Source organism: Bufo bufo, chromosome 2, assembly GCF_905171765.1.
Source record: "Bufo bufo chromosome 2, aBufBuf1.1, whole genome shotgun sequence".
Lineage (NCBI taxonomy): Eukaryota > Metazoa > Chordata > Amphibia > Anura > Bufonidae > Bufo > Bufo bufo.
Genome location: NC_053390.1, coordinates 416766819 through 416784263, shown reverse-complemented (window position 1 = coordinate 416784263; position 17445 = coordinate 416766819). Strand labels below are relative to the sequence as shown.

The window sequence follows — 17445 nt, the reverse complement described above, 5'->3', positions numbered from 1 at the left end:
GCCGAATCGAACGTTTCATAAATTCGCTCATCTCTACTCACAAGCGCTGAGGACATGACTTCTGTGCGAGGTTACAATTTGCAACAAGGACATGTAAATAGCGGCTGCCTGAAGGGCATTCATTTTCAGGAGACCAGCCAGGTCTGTGGTAGTCCTGATGTAGTTGGCATCTAACCCACAGGGGTCAGAGACACCAGTGTGAACCACCAAAGGGGTCAGGCAATACTTGTAGTCAGAAAACTAGCCTAAGTTCAGGGCAGCCAGGGTTCGTGTGTATCCACGAAACAAGTCCAAGGACGAGGCAGGCGGCAATGGGACAAAATGGTAAACAGGCAAGGGTTAGGACATGTGGAGGGGAATGGCAGGAATTCTGTACATACGTAGTCAGACAGATAATAGCACCTTCACTTGGAAAACTAGAGAATAGGAACCTAACGTTCAGGCACCCTCCCCTTGGGGAGGCTGCCTAATATACCACTGAACATCCATCCATTGGCTGGGGAACATTTTGGCTGTGCACATTCTGGCCTTTGAAGAGGCTGAGAGCCTAAGGAACAAGTCAGAGAGTCCTCACGCACAGGAGCAGCTTGCATCACACAGCAGACACTGACAGCTAGGAGTGCTACCGGCAGTAGAGTAGGACAGAACAGGAAGACGGCGGTAAGTATCTCAGCGTCCATAAGCAGGGAAGCAGTGGGCATGGACCTCCGGCATTACAATGTCTCTCCTCTCTGCTGAAGATGGACTTGAGTTGGGCATATAGACTTTCTATTGAGCCCCTCTTCAGCAACAAGGAGAGACAGTGCTCTGTGTGAGTGCTTCATTCTTATTTTAGCGATGGGTTGGGGTATTAGCACTTGGACCACCATGATAAAACGTTTGATATGCCACTATCACATATCAAATGTTTTTTTAAAGTACATGTACACTTTAAAGGGTTTATGATGGCAATAAATGCCTTAAAATAATAATAATAATAATAATAATAATAATTCCTATACTTTTTTCTCCCCTCTATTTTCTGCTCCACAGCTCCAAACCTTCTCCAACTGTTTATGTACAAGGTGTCAGCAGTGATGGTTCATGCCATATACTCCTGAGTACAGTGATTGGCTGCAGCAGTCATGTGCCATATACCTGCATGTCACCACTGTAGCCATGTATACAAACAGCAGGAGAAAGACAGGACTGGTGGCACAGAGGACGGTAGGGAAGAAAGAGGTGAATATAGGATTTTTTTTTTTCTATTTTAAGGCATTTAGACTGGGACTACAACCTCGTAGTAGTAACAACACCCCTGTGCAGTGTGAACTGTGTTGCCAGTGCTGTTTTGGGGGGCTCTAGGAGAAGAGGAAATTGTGTTTGCTTACATATAGGCATCCATGTTTGGACATGCACTGATCTCCATGTTTGTATCTCAACCACAGCTCCCATAGGGACATAAATAATTGGTCATAAATAAAGGTTGAGAATAGGAAAAGTAAAGGTTGGACTGCAATGTAAGTGCATTATTGTGTGGCAGTCTTTCTAGGTAGATGTTTCCCAGATGAACCTTTTCTTGCAGTAATTTGCATATGGTTGGTTAATAATGTCCTTACTTCCAGCATAAAGTTCTTACATCCTTGCTTCTTAATGACCTAATCCGGAAGGTTTCAATATGATTAGCACCTGTCATAGACAGAGTTCATGCTTTATGTTCTTGATTTCCTCCTTTTCAAGTCATTTCTCCTGTAAACAATAGCACTTGAAAGTCACCAGAAGTCTCTGTAATACTTCCTCCCTTTAACACTCGCCAATGTGTCATTGTTCTGGTGACAGCATTCAGGATTACATGCTGTTAAATGCTGTTATCTGCTGCGCAGAATTTCCCATTTGTCTATACACTGTTTAGTGAACTACCAGGAACTGTGCTCTGTATGACCATATATGATCATGAATTGTTTAGTATGCAAATATCAAATTTATACATTTTAAAGGTATTTTATTTATTTTACACATCACAATATCACCCCATCAGCTCCAAATAAATGCTAAAGTGAAACATTAGCTACCCCTCAACACCAAATAAATACTATAGTGCAGGCATGCACAACCTGCGGCCCTCCAGCTGTTGTAAAACCACAACTCCTACAATGCCCTGCTGTAGGCTGTTCCGGCATGCTGGGAGTTGTAGTTTTGCAACAGCTAGAGGGCCGCAGGTTGAGCATGCCTGCTATAGTGCAACAGAAAATACCTAACTAACAGTGCCAAATGAATACCACAGTGCAGCACAAAATACCTCCCAGCAGCATTGTCCCCTAACCACCTTTCCCCAACCAGCAGCAGAATTGTCCCCTAACTACCCTTCCCCCACTGGAAGCAACATTGTGTCGGTAACTACCCTGCACACTTGCAGTTGCATTGTCCCTCTAACTACCCTTTCCCAACTGGCAGTAACACCCAGTAGTACCTTTACTGCAGACTGCTGGAAATGTATTTGTAAACTTCTAGCAGGAATAATAATAGAGTCATAAGAATAGATGCTCCAGAATTGTTATAACATGGGGAATGCAAATAGTTACTAAGACAGACATGTCAGTAGAGGTGACGGGTCCTCTAAGTTGTTAATTATTGTTAGTGTAAGTGGGACTATCAGTCGAAAAAAGCTAGTTTAATTCTTGATTCATTTGTTGGCAATGTGACATTATATTGACGGGGGAGCTGCCTCTCAATAATGTGGTAAAACAAATTGGGAAATATTTGGAAGGAAATGGACAGCTCATGAATTTCTTGCTCCCACAAAGACAACTTGCTGAATTTGCATGGATTGCAGTCAGAATTGCATTAACTTTTGGCTTTAAGAAAAGAAAATCTAAGCTAGCAACAGAAGCTGATTCCAGTGTTGTCTGTTCTGTTTTTATGGTTTATTATGTGTAAATTTTGAGAAGCGTACACTTTAGAAGTTGCAGTGCTTGAACCCTCTTAATGTACTAAGTCTTGATATTCATGAGTTATGAGCTACCCTCTTGCTCCAGCCCTTGATTGACAGCTTTCTTCCTATGATCAATAATAGGGAGAAAGCAGTCAATCAGGGGCTGGAGGGTGCGGTTTGCTTGCACCTCATGAATATCAACTCTCATGCATAACGAGGAGAGGAGTGGAACTAATAAACTGTATGTTACTCTAAGCTACATTCTACCCCCCACCCCCCAAATAACAGTATGAAGATAGCAATATATTCCATTTGATAATGGTTCAGTATCCTAAATTAGCAAATGTGCTTCCAGAAGAGTTTGCTCAATTGTCGCCTGATCAGGGGGAATGTTTTCACTGGGCGAACATCAGGAATATTTGTCTGATCCCATGTAAAAGGGTCTTTAGTTTGTAGATATAGCAGCTCAGTGACCTAATGGGTAGCACTGTTGCACTGCAGAACTGGGGTACTCGATTTGTATCTGACCAAGGGCAACAATGGCTTTGAGTTTGCATGTCGTCTCTGTGTTTATGTGGGTCTCCAGGTACTCTGGTGTCCTAACATATTTCAAAAACATACATTAATTTGGAATTTAGACTGTGAGTCTCAATGTGAACTGGGAAAATTTACTTTAAGGGTCCATTCACACGTCTGTGTGTGTTTTGCGGATCCACAAAACACGGACACCGGCAATGTGCGTTCCACATTTTGCAGACCGCACATCGCCGGACCTTAATAGAAAATGCCTAATCTTGTCTGCAATTGCGGCCAAGAATAGGACATGTTCTATTTTTTTTCAGGATCGGAATAGCACAGGATCGTGTGGCCCCATACAAATGAATGGGTCCGCAATTCCGTTCCGCAAAACGCGGAACAGAATTGCGGACGTGTGAATGGACCCTGAGTATTAATGCAGCGAGTCCCTAAAGAGTGGTGGGGTAGTGGCCCTGATGGTGATTTGTCACAGTGTACTCCCTCAGACCATTTCTCCCTGGGGATCGGTGCAGTGAAATGGTGGATTTAAGGAATCAAGACAGAAGTAATAGAATAAAGGTCTCTCTTTACTTAGTGCAAAATAGTTAGTACATCCAGTAGTAGTTCTACACAGTTCAATTTCTCTCCCACATGATGGGGTATGGTGGCTGCCAGAGTAGCTGATAATGGCACCTATGGTATGCTATCTTGCTGATGTCTCTCTCCTGAACTTCTGGTTCATAGCTGCAGGCTAGCATTTGTGGCTGTAGGTGTCCACTTGGTGAAAATACAGACTTTTATGAGTTGGCCTGGATGTGATCTAAGGTGATGGATGACTGAACCATAGTCCCTCATTTGCAGCAGGGTCTGGTTAGCTATGGTTGCTGGTCACTCTGCTGACTGTAATGCTGTAGCTCTGCAGAATATCTGTAGTTTTTGGACCGTCAATCTCACTGGAGTAGTGATCTTACAGATGAGTTGCTTCTATGGTCCTTAAAACACTTGGAGCAGGAGCAATATGACATGCTATCTCACTCGTCACTATCCTAACTAACACTGCCCGTCTTGACAGGAAGCATGACCAGCCCACTCCTACCAAGAGGGGAGGAATGGAGTGGTTAGCCCCATCCCTATGCCAACCATACCTCACCTGCTGGTGTACAGTGCAAAAATGACATAACATTACAAACATTACATAAGATATCAAACTTTGCAGATACATCCAGGTCTGAAGCACTGCACTAACAATCTACGTAAAGTGTTTCACAATATATTGGCAATATATGAATGAATAACATAATAATGGTCTCTATGCATGTTTAAGATTATAGATATATTATCCAGGAATGTTGAATCTTCACCAAAGGACCATTTACACTGGACAGTTATCACTAGAATTCACTTGCTTATTAGTGATCATAATAATAATTGGCCAATAATCGGCCATGATGAATATCAGCAATTTATGTTAATGCTATTGTTATCAGTAGCAAAATAAGAAAATGTAAGTGATAATCTTTATTTATACAGTGCCAATGTAATTCTGCAGCACTTTACAGAACATGCTTGACAAAGGCTCACACCTGAGCCGAAACACGTGTCGTATCAGCGCTGTTTCCTCCATGCTTCAATAAAGCCACAGATTTGTTCATCAGTGAAGTGCCGGTCCTTTGTTTCATATTGTGAGTGGGCTTTCATACCCTGGACACGGGCACCACGACTCTGCCAGAGGAGTGCCGACCGTCTTCAATTTTTGCACTTTACAGAACAGAGGGAACATGTACAAGCAAATCCATACATTACAGAGTAGCAAGAATTGTATTGGTGGAAATGTCGTATTCATAGATCCCTCTTTGGTAGTTTTAAAATTTGTAATTTGTCTGTAAAATTAGGTAAAACAAATTTTCACTTAAAATATTCTCACAAAAATTCTCCTGTGTCTAGACATTGCTGTTACATACTTCTTATGGCTCCATGCTTGTGTCCAGTGCAGGTAGGAGCTGCTTTTAAGTAGTTAATTCTTATTGGCTGTCCTTCACAATATCAGGAATTGCTCCACCACTAATATATAAAACTATCTAGGTGGTGGTACTAAGTTACTGGACATGTGTGTCCACTGGCTTTGGACACATTAGAAAGAAATTCTGAATGGGAATGAATAAAGAAAGAAATGATTCCAATTGGCTAATAATGTTTTGCGCAATCAGATAAATAAAATGTTGAACCGCGGGACAAGCCATTTAATTGTGCAATGCATTTTGTATGTTTGAATATATTCTCATTTATCCTTTTAATCTTCTAAAAACAAGGAACCAGCTTGAGATATGAGCTCATCATTCAGGAAAGGTCCTTCATTTCAGCCCTCACTGCAGTCTACTTGTAGATATTTTCTTGTATCGGTTATCCTGTTGCGCTGAAAGTGAGAAGGAAGCTTATTAGAAGCTGGAAGGAAGTCCAAAACTTACAACAGATTAGGTTATAACAATGAACAGTGTGTTGACATAATGACGTTTATGATTCTTGTGATGAGGTCAGGGGAGGAAGCAGCAGTGTACTCATGTGGTGATTGCAGCATCATTTTTACACAGCCAGGTGCTGAAAGTTGGAAAATAAGGATTTTAACAAACCAATGTCTAGAATGAAGCAGCTCAAGAATGAAAGCTACACTGAACAAAAATATAAACGCAACACTTTCGGTTTTGCTCCCATTTTGCATGAGCTGAACTCAAAGATCTGAAACATTTTCTACATACACAAAATACCCATTACTCTCAAATATTGTTCACAAATCTGTCTAAATCTGTGTTGGTGAGCACTTCTCCTTTGCCGAGATAATTCATCCCACCTCACAGGTGTGGCATATCAAAGTGCTGATTAGACAGCATGAATATTGCACAGATGTGCCTTGGACTGCCCAGAATAAAAGGCCACTCTGAAATGTGCAGTTTGATCACACAGCACAATGCCACAGATGTCGCAACGTTTGAGGGAGCGTGCAATTGGCAAGCTGACTGCAGGAATGTCTACTAGAGCTGTTGCCCATGCAATGAATGTTCATTTCTCTACCATAAGCCATCTCCAAAGGTGTTTCAGAGAATTTGGCAGTACATCCAACCGGCCTCATAACCACAGACCACGTGTAACCACACCAGCCCAGGACCTCCACATCCAGCATGTTCACCTCTATGATCGTCTGAGAACAGCCACCGGGACAGCTGCAGCAACAATCGGTTTGCATAACCAAAGAATTTCTGCACAAACTGTGAAAATCCATCTCAGGGAAGCTCATCTGCATGCTCGTCGTCCTCATCGGGGTCTAAACCTGACTGCAGTTCGTCGTCGTAACCGACTTGAGTGGGAAAATGCTCACATTCAATGACGTCTGGGACGTTGGAGAGGTGTTCGGGTCACTGATGAGTTTTCACTGTTTAGGGCAGATGACAAATAGCGTGTGTGGCATCCTGTGGGTGAGCAGTTTGCTGACGTCAACGTTGCGGATCGAGTGGCCCATGGTGGCGGTGGGGTTATGGTATGGGCACGCGTATGGTATGGACAACGAACACAGGTGCATTTTATTGATGGCATTTTGAATGCACAGAGATATAGTGACGAGATCCTGAGGCCCAACCATCACCTCATGTTGCAGCATGGTAATGCACGGCCCCATATTGCAAGGATTTGTACACAATTTCTGGAAGCTGAAAACATCCCAGTTCTTGCATGGCCAGCATACTCACCGGACATGTCACCCATTGAGCATGTTTGGGATGCTCTGGATCGGAGTATACAACAGCGTGTTCTAGTTCCTGCCAATATTCTGCAACTTCGCACAGCTATTGAAGAGGAGTGGACCAACATTCTATAGGCCACAATCAACAACCTGATCAACTCTATGCGACGGAGATGTGTTGCACTGCGTGAGGCAAAGGCACACCTGTGCAATATTCATGCTGTCTAATCAGCACCTTGATATGCCACATGAGGTGGGATGGATTATCTCGGCAAAGTAGAAGTGCTCACTAACACAGATTTAGACAGATTTGTGAACAATATTTGAGAGTAATGGGTCTTTTGTGTACGGTATGTAGAAAATGTCTGTGAAGGTTCTCATTTATCCAGGTCATGGTATATCTGTAAAGAATAAATCAAGGCAACTGGACTTACTGTGGAAACGTTTTCAAGAAATCCACAGTAAGTCCAGTTGCCTTGATTTATTCTTTACAGATATGTAGAAAATGTTTCAGATCTTTGAGTTTAGCTCATACAAAATGGGAGCAAAACCGAAAGTGTTACATTTATATTTTTGTTCAGTGTAGTAACCTTATAAGACTGACGGCTATCCCTGTAATAATTTATATTTAGGATTTTAGAAAACAATGTATGTACAATTGTGTAAAGCAGTGGTGGTCAACTCAACAAATTGTGGGGGCTTTAAATGCTCATCGCATTCAGTTAAAGTCAAGAGGAGACACATATTTTTGCACAGTTGTACTGGCAGAAAGGAAAAAAAAAACTATTTCTAAAACAGATCTTTTTAAATCTGTTTTTGATTTAGGTAACAAACAAATGTAGTGAACACAGACCACAGGCATAAAAAGCTCATACCAAAACACATATACAACATACACACAACACAACTTTTTGAGATGGGAAAGATATGACAGAGTGCCCTTATAATATTTATTATTTATTTCAGTGGTACCGTTATTTAGTTTCTTTTGGAAGATATGTATATCTCCCTTCCCTGGCATCCCATCACCAAACCATGACCACGGGCCTGTTCATCGTGGCCACAGTGACACAAATATGTATCAGGTTTGTGCCGATTCATAATTCCTTATAAACTGCCGGCCCCAGAAAGTCAGATAATTTCCATTGAACTGGGGAATGGACTAGACCTCCTGCAGAGAGGTCTTTCCTGTTCCATTAGCTGGGTTCCTGGCTGACTGAATGGAAGTCTGAAAAGTTGTAAACACTGGTGGACTGCTAGAGGTCCTCTGCCATCTGCTGGCTTTGAAGCAGGGCCCCCCTGTGGAGCTCACTAACTCTGCTGCCTTTCAGCAAATGGTGGGTGTGGGAACATGGCTGACAGTAAATAATAATCCATATTCCTCACAAGCTCTGAAAAATAAAAGGTGGAACCTGGTTGTCTTTACGCCAGTTTTGATAAATCTCCCCCTTAGTTTGCAAGTATGTCTGATCCAGTATTTTATTTGTAGAAGATCTACTTCAAAGATATTTGTTTTCTGAGTTTAACCACTTCACATCCGGGCCATTTGCCTTCTTCCTGACCAGGCGTAATTGAGCAAATCTGACATATGTCACTTTATGTGGTAATAACTTTGGAACACTTTTACTTATCCAAGCCATTCAGAGATTGTTTTCTCGTGACACATTGTACTTCATGACAGTCATAAATTTGAGTCAATATATTTCACCTTTATTTATGAAAAAAAATAAAAAATTACCAAAAATCTTGAAAAATTAGCAATTTTCTAAATTTCAATTTCTCTGCTTTTAAAACAGAAAATGATACCTCATGAAATATTTATTACTTAACATTCCCCATATGTCTACTTTATGTTGGCATCATTTTGGAAATTTAATTTAATTTTTTTAAGAAAATTGCCAAAACCCACTTTTTAAGGAGCAGTTCAGGTCTGAAGTCACTTTGTGGGGCTTACATAGTGGATACCCCTATAAATGACCCCATTGTAGAAACGACAACCCTCAAGTTACTTAAAAACTGATTTTACAAACTTTGTTAACCCTTAAGGCGTTCCACAAGAATTAAAGGAAAATGGAGATCAAATTTTTAAATTTCACTTTTTTGGCAGATTTTCCATTTTAATCTATTTTTTTCTTTAACACATTGAGGGTTAACAACCAAACAAAACTCAATATTTATTACCCTGATTCTGCGATTTACAGAAACACCCCACATGTGGTCATAAACTGCTGTATGGGCACACGGCAGGGCGCAGAAGAAAAGGAGCGCCATATGGTTTTTGGAAGGCAGATTTTGCTGAACTGGTTTTTAGATGCCATGTCCCATTTGAAGCCCCCCTGATGCACCCTTACAGTAGAAACTCCCAAAAACTGAGCCCATTTTGGAAACTAGGGGATAAGGTGCCAGTTTTATTGGTACTATTTTTGGGTACATATGATTTTTTGATCATTCATTATAACACTTTATGGGGCAAGGTGACCAAAAAATTTGTTGTTTTAGCACAGTTTTTATTTATTTATTTTTACAGCGTTCACCTGAGGGGTTAGGTTATGTGATATTTTTATAGAGCTGGTTGTTACGGACGCAGCGATACCTAATATGTATACTTTTTGTTATTTATTTCAGTTTAACACAATAATAGCATTTTTGAAACAAAAAAATGAGGTTATTGTGTCCATGTTCTGAGGGCTATAGTTTTTTTTTATTTTTTGAGGGATTTTCTTATGTAGGGGCTCATTTTTTGCGGAATGAGGTGATAGTGTTATTGGTATCATTTTGTGGGACATACGCCTTTTTGATCACTTGGTGTTGCACTTTTTGTGGTGTAAGGTGACGAAAATGGTTTTTTTTGACAGCTTTTTTTTATGGTGTTTATCGGACTGGGTGGATCATGTAATATATTTATAGAGCCGACTGTCATGGATGCAGCAATACCAAATATGTATATTTTATTTTTTTCTTTCTATTTTTAACATTTTTTTTTTATTCCTTACTTGGGGATTTTTTTTTTTTTTACATGTGAAACCTTTTTTTATTTTAACACTTTATTTTTAAACTTTTTTTTCGTCCCCCATAAGGTCATACAAGACCTCTGGGGGACATTTAACTTCACTTTTTTTTTTTCACTATTGATTTCTCCTGTAACTGGGGCTGACATAGTAGCCCCAGTTACAGGGGAAATACACCCCCCAGAGAGGCTGTACAGCGGTATACTGCGCTGTACAGCCTCAGTGCAGGGCCGATCGAGGTCTGTGTATACAGCGATCTAGAGGCCAGGGACACCTGGGAACTGTCCCTCCCTTCTCTAAGGGTTGCCTTGCTGTCACTGACAGCGGGCAACCTGATCTGCAGCTGCACGATTAGCGTGCAGCTGCAATCTCTGAATGGACGTTCAGAAACGTCCATTCAGACATATAGAACCACCTCTCGGACGTTTTTAGTCAACGTGTTGACGGGAGGTGGTTAATTAATCTTTTAACACTCTACTCTTTTTTTCCTTCAGCTCTACTATCAAGGGATCTATGTAATTCTTGCCACCAGAATGCCACATGTATAGAAAAAGATAACAAATATTCCTGTATGTGTAACTTTGGATTGATTGGAAATGGAAGGACACATTGTTTGGGTAAGTAAAAGCAATCTTTTTTTAATATTTCTTTCTAATAACAGATTATTATTATTATTATTTATTATTAAAGCGCCATTCATTCCATAGCGCTGTACATATGATAAGGGGTGCACATACATAATACAGACAAGTGCACTAAGCAGGAACAAGACGAGTTACAGACTGGTACAGAAGGAGAGAGGGCCCTGCCCGTGAGGGCTTACAATCTACATGGTATGGGAGAAGGACACAGTAGGTGCGGGTTAAGTTGGTCATGGCGGTATAGAGGCAGCAGGATCACGGGTTGTAGGCTTGTCTGAAGAGGTGGGTTTTCAGGTTTCTTTTGAAGGATTCCACTGTAGGTGAGAGTCTGATATGTTGGGGTAGCGAGTTCTAGAGTATGGGGGATGCACGGGAGAAATCTTGGAGTCGATGGTGGGAAAGAGTCAATAAGAGGAGAGGAGAGAAGGAGGTCTTGTGAGGATCGGAGAGTGCGTGTGGGGGTATATCGGGAGAGTAGCTCAGAGATGTAGGGAGGGGACAGGTTATGGACGGCCTTGTATGTATTTGTTAGTACTTTGAAGTGAATTCGTTGGGCAATGGGGAGCCAGTGAAGGGATTGGCAGAGGGGAGAGGCAGAGGAGTAATAGGGTGAGAGGTGGATTAGTCGGGCAGCAGAGTTGAGGATAGGTTGGAGGGGTGCGAGAGTGCTAGATGGAAGGCCACAGAGGAGAATGTTGCAGTAGTCTAGGCGGGAGATAATGAGGGCATGTACAAGCATTTTCGCAGATTCAAAGTTAAGGAAAGCACGGATGCGGGAGATGTTTTTGAGTTGGAGGCGGCAGGTGGTGGAAAGGGCTTGGATGTGCGGTCGGAAGGAAAGGGCAGAATCCAAGGTCACTCCAAGGCAGCGGGCTTTGTTGACTGGGGAGAGTGTGCAGCCATTGATCATGATAGATAGGTCTGTTGGGGGGGTTGAACAAGATGGGGGAAAGATTATGAATTCTGTCTTATCCATGTTAAGTTTAAGAAAGTGAGAGGCGAAGAAGGATGATATCGAAGATAGACATTGTGGGATTCTTGATAGTAAGGTGGTGATGTCTGGACCAGAGAGGTAGATTTGTGTGTCGTCAGCGTAGGAGTGATACTGAAAGCCATGGGACTCTATGAGCTGTCCCAGGCCAAAAGTGTAGATAGAGAAGAGCAAGGGTCCTAGGACAGAGCCTTGCGGGACACCAACAGAGAGGGAATGAGACGAGGAGGTGGTGCGGGAGTGGGAGACGCTAAACATCCGGTCTGTGAGGTATGATGTGATCCAGGAGAGGGCTAGGTCAGTGATGCCAAGAGATGAGAGAGTTTGCAACAGAAGGGAGTGGTCAACAGTGTCGAAGGCAGAGGACAGGTCAAGGAGAAGGAGGACAGAGTATTGTTTCTTGGTTTTGGCTGTCAGTAGGTCATTGGTGACTTTGGTAAGGGCAGTCTCGGTCGAGTGGTGGGGTCGGAAGCCAGATTGTAGGCGGTCAAAGAGGGAGCAGGAGGAGAGGTGGGAGGACAGTTCTGAATGGACATGTTGTTCAAGTAGCTTTGAGTCATACGGAAGAAGTGATATGGGGCGATAACTGGACAAGGAAGATGGGTCAAGTGAAGGCTTTTTGAGGATGGGTGTAATGGTAGCATGTTTAAAAGCAGAGGGGAAGACACCAGAGTTTAGTGATAGGTTGAAGAGATGAGTTAGGGCTGGGATAAACACTGTGGTGAGGTTAGGGATGAGGTGGGATGGGATTGGGTCAAGTGCACAGGTGGTCAGATGAGATTTGGAGAGTAGAGTGGAGAGTTTTTCTTCTGTAATGGTGGAGAAGCGGGTTTTGGGAGAAGAGGACCGAGCAGTTGTGTAGAGGGTCTGTGGGGACTGTGCAGTAAAGCTTTCTCTGATGTGGACTATCTTTTGTTTGAAATATTTGGCAAAGTCCTCAGCTGAGAAGAGTGGAGAGGGTGGGGGCGCTGGGGGACGGAGAAGGGAGTTAAAAGTGTTAAAAAGTTGTTTAGGGCTGTGTGACAGGGAAAATATGAGAGATGACAAGTAGGCCTGTTTTGCATTAGTGAGTGAGGATTTGAATATGATGAGGGATTGCTTGTATGCGGTGAAATGATCATTTGAATGGGATTTCTTCCATCGCCGCTCAGCAGCCCTGGAAGCTTGTCTGAGTTTTTTGGTCAGGTTGGTGTGCCAGGGTTGTCTGTTGATTTTCCGGATTTTGTTGTGTGTGAGGGGGGCAACAGTGTCGAGAGCTGTATTTATTGTGGTGTTATATAGGGTGGTAGCAGCATCTGGGTCTTGGAGGCAACAGATGGTAGAGAGTGGGAGAAGAGAGTCAGAAAGCAATTGAAAGTCGAGATGTTTGAGGTTCCTGCGGGGGTGTGCTAGTGTGTGGACCGGGGGAGCTGCAGAAGAGACCAGTGAAGAGAAGGTGAGTAGGTTGTGGTCGGATAGGGGGAGAGGCGAATTAGAAAGGTTAGATAGGGAGCAGAGGCGGGTAAAGATCAGATCCAGAGTGTGACCATCTCTGTGGGTGGGAGCTGAAGACCACTGTGATAGGCCGAAGGAGGAAGAGAGTGATAGGAGTTTAGAGGCGGCTGAGTGGCAGGTGTCAATAGGGATGTTGAAGTCACCCATGATGATAGTGGGGATGTCGGAAGAAAGAAAGTGTAGTAGCCAGGTGTTAAAGTGGTCAAGAAAGATGGTGGCTGGGCCTGGAGGGCGGTAAATGACTGCTACTTGAAGGTTGGAGGGAGAGTAGATGCGGACAGAGTGTACTTCAAATGAGGTGAGCGTAATGGAGGGTGGCAGTGGAGTTGGGCTGTAGGAGCAGGTGTCTGATAGGAGAAGACCAACTCCTCCACCATGTTTGCAGCTGGGGCGGGGGATGTGAGTGAATTGAAATCCACTATAAGAGAGTGCAGCAGGGGAGGAGGTGTCTGAGGGTGTCAGCCATGTTTCTGTGAGACCCAGAAAGGAAAGGTTTTGAGAGATGAAAAGTTCGTGAATGTACGACAGTTTGTTACAGACGGAGCGCGCGTTCCATAATGCTCCTGCAAGAGGAACCAAAGGAGAAGGGGTCAGAGGAATGGTAATTAGGTTTAAGGGGTTGGAGAAATTTGTAGAAGGAGATCTGTAGTGGGACATGGAGGTGATAGTGGGGATTTGCTGAGGGGGTCCTGGATTTGGAGAGATATCACCAGCAGTAAGGAGAAGCAGAGAAAGTGTTAATAGATGAGAATAAGAGAGGGCATGAGGTGTCTGTGTGTGTTTGGGAAGGAAGTGTTTTATGTTGGCAAACAGGTTTGTGCAAAGGGTCAGATGAGAAGGTAAGATGGAGGAAGAGATAAATAGTTCCTTGCTGGGTGAATGGATGTGGGGGTATTTCAGGAGGTTGTGGAAAAGTAGGAGGAGTAAGAGGAAAAAGTGAAACATTGTTTGCATTAACTATGTCTGTAATTACCTGTGGTCCCCTTCTGGTCCAATTCTGGTATAATTCAGTCAGTGCACTTAAGATTTGCACTTGAGAGATGTTGCATGTGGAAAGACCAAGGTCTAAAAGACCTAGGATCTTAGATTTATACCACTCAGTGTTCAATCAGGTGTGACCAAGAGGGGAGGGGGCTACATATGTCCTAATCAAGGAGGGCCAGATACAGGGGTGAAATAGTCAATGTAAACAAATACTCAATAAATCCAGCAGGGAAAGAGACATTAATAGTTCAGACAAGACATACCAGGATTTAGAAGGAGAGATGAGAGGGATGGACAAGATCTAATAAATAGAAGAAACTTGGACAACCATTTAAAGGTATTTTTAAACACTGAAATAAGCATTTTAGATGCTTAGGATGTATGAATTTGGTAGCTTGCAAGTATGTCCAAATATAACACAACCATCAATTTCCCATTAATTTCTAAAATCACCCAGCAGATCAAACAATCCTCCATTTTTCCTGGCATTGTTCGCATATTTATCTATTATAAATTTATTGGCAGAAATATACTTTTTCTAATACAATTGAAGTATAGAACTCAATAAATTGATTAACTGATCTCAAACTTAAAAAATAATGCAACACACTCCCTAGCTTTTCGCTCTAGCATAAATGTACAGATTTTCAACTAATTAGAAAAATGTTTTCCTATCCTTTCTGCACTTAAAGGGGTTGTCTCACTTCAGCAAATTACATTTATCATGTGGACAAAGTTGATACAAGGCTCAAATACAGGGTGACCAGGAAGGGAACTGCTGTACATGCGTGCCTATGTGCGCTCCTATGGCCCTGGCCATCAAAGAGGCTGGTGTTTTTTCCCATAGCGTGCAAGCATGACCATCGCTGCTGGATTAGAAGGTGGCCTTAGCCCCTGGAAACAAGCAGTGTATATTGTGTTTGAAAAATGAACCAAACCAGCAAATATGGAGAATCACAATACATTAGTAAGTGCCTTGTATTAACTTTCTCTACATGATAAATAGTATTAGCTTAAGTGAGACAATCCCTTTAAGTGGTTGTCTGGCCTTCATGCTAACAACCCCTTTGGTCCAGACTTGTGCCCCTGAACATAAAAAGGGAAGACTCACCTGACTGCGGTGCTGCCACTCATCAGTTCCCATGACCCATCCACTCTAGTAGGGGGCAGCATAAAAAAATAAGTGGAGCAGCATTTCTAGACAAAAATTTGGGATTTAAAGATGTGCCAAATTTAACAATCAACATGAGCTGTTTAAGTATGCATCAGATGTTACCATCTTGATAAATCCCCGCCTATGTGTATATACACAATGACACAAACGTCACTGCTATAGCCAGTACCTCTCTATTCTATAACTAGACTCCACCGCAGAAATAGTAAAGTTACTGAAGAAACTTATTCCGATGGTAATATATGAAGTCAGTTTTGCTTGCGTTGGCATATCTTCCATCAAATTTATCAAATACCATACATTGTTAAATGTGCTGCATCTTTAAACCTAACACTTTTTGTCTAGAATCGCTACTCCACTTTTAGGACTCTTTCACACGAGTGAGTTTTCCGTCTGGATGTGATGCGTGTCCTGAACGTATAGCTTCCGGACTGAATCCTGACCCATTCATTTCAACGGGTCTGTGTACATAAGCCTTATTTTTTACGCATCATCTTTTCCTTTCAGAAAAATTGCAGCATGTTCTATATTGTCAGTTTTTCATTCAGCCGCCCACTTTACAAAACTGGAGTGAGTGGTGTAAAAATGTAAAAAGTTGCATCATTTTGGCCCAAACAGTTGCAAAACTTTATCTTGCGACTTTTTGAAGCCAGAATTCCGATTTTATGTTATTTCTATGCTTGATCTCAATTCAACTACAAATTGACCTGCACAGATATCAGGAATAATAATTTGCTCTTCTTAAGATTCAGTTGGTATTTAATTTTCAAGTTCAGGGAAATGTTAGATGAAGATGTGACATATTTACAGAATACTCTCAAATTAATCTGTTCAAAGCAGTGTCATTGTGTACTGCATATGGCCTTTACAAGTGTGTTGGCTGAGATGGAAAAATATCTCTCTGCCTCCAATTATACTTACTTTGAGGGTATGTAATAGTATTCCTGTAATATCCTTTAGGATCTCGAGAGACTTAGCAGGTAGTACCTATTATATTTTATTATATGTTACAGGATGATGAATGATGAGGGTATGATGGGATTAACGAATATGGAAAAGTGGAATTTATTTATTAAACTTATTTATTAAACTGAACCTCTAGTTTATTTCAACCAAATATTTCCAGAATTATTACAGAGGTCAGAGCTATGTATTTTCCTAATACATTCCTGTACACTACCATCCTGTAAAAAAGAGGTTGGCCAATTTGTTAAAAATGTGTTGCAATAACCCCTAATCTGTTGTTGATACATCTGTATAGTACATCTGTATATCAAATCATAACTTACCCCTGCCATGCTGTAGAAGGCCCTCTGGTCTTCATCTGTAGCCCATGTAAGCACTTCCGATCCTCCAGCACTGTGCCCATAGGTCGGAAGATGGAGGCGGTGATTCAATTCACTCATGTTACCGTGTTCAACACTATCACAGAAGAGGATCTCTCCAGAGACACTGAAGAAAGTAGTGACGTTGGTGAATCACGTCACTGCCACTATCTTGCGACCTATGGATGCAGAGCCGGAAGATCGGTTTACACAGTCCACAAATGGGGACAAGGGTGCCTTCTGCAGCACAATAGGAGTAAGTTTTAATGTGACATACAGATGTATGTCACATCAACAACAGATATAGGGCTATTGCAAAATTTAATTAACTAAAATTGCTATGTCTTCAACTGCCACTTTAAGGGAATATCTCACCATGATTTTGGACTATTACCTGCAGTGCAACATGAGTAGTGCTGCACATAAGGAGTCCAGATCGATATTTATTTTTTTCTTTCAGTCTCCTGCAGCCCCACTATCAGCTCTAGATGCTGTGCAGAAATACATTTTTAGGGACTGATGTGCACATGTTAACATAATGGAGAGTACTCCTGTGCATGTGCACAGCAGTCCTGACATTGTATTTTTTGGCATCTTTGAGCACTGACAGTGGGCAGTAGGAAAATAAAAAATAGCAGCTCATTGTTTTTTCCTTAAGGCCAAAAAGATTA

At 42.0% G+C, this 17445-nt stretch overlaps 1 protein-coding gene across 6 annotated transcripts in view; it reads left to right on the top strand.

The window, feature by feature from the left end:
• The window catches only part of SUSD1 (sushi domain containing 1), a 221949-nt gene that overhangs the window by 16117 nt on the left and 188387 nt on the right, over positions 1-17445 (top strand). For all 6 annotated transcript variants that reach the window (XM_040417307.1, XM_040417304.1, XM_040417302.1 and 3 more), the window contains exon 2: positions 10660-10782. In XM_040417307.1, the coding sequence (XP_040273241.1) occupies positions 10660-10782 (123 nt within the window). The remainder of the gene's footprint in view (positions 1-10659; positions 10783-17445) is intronic.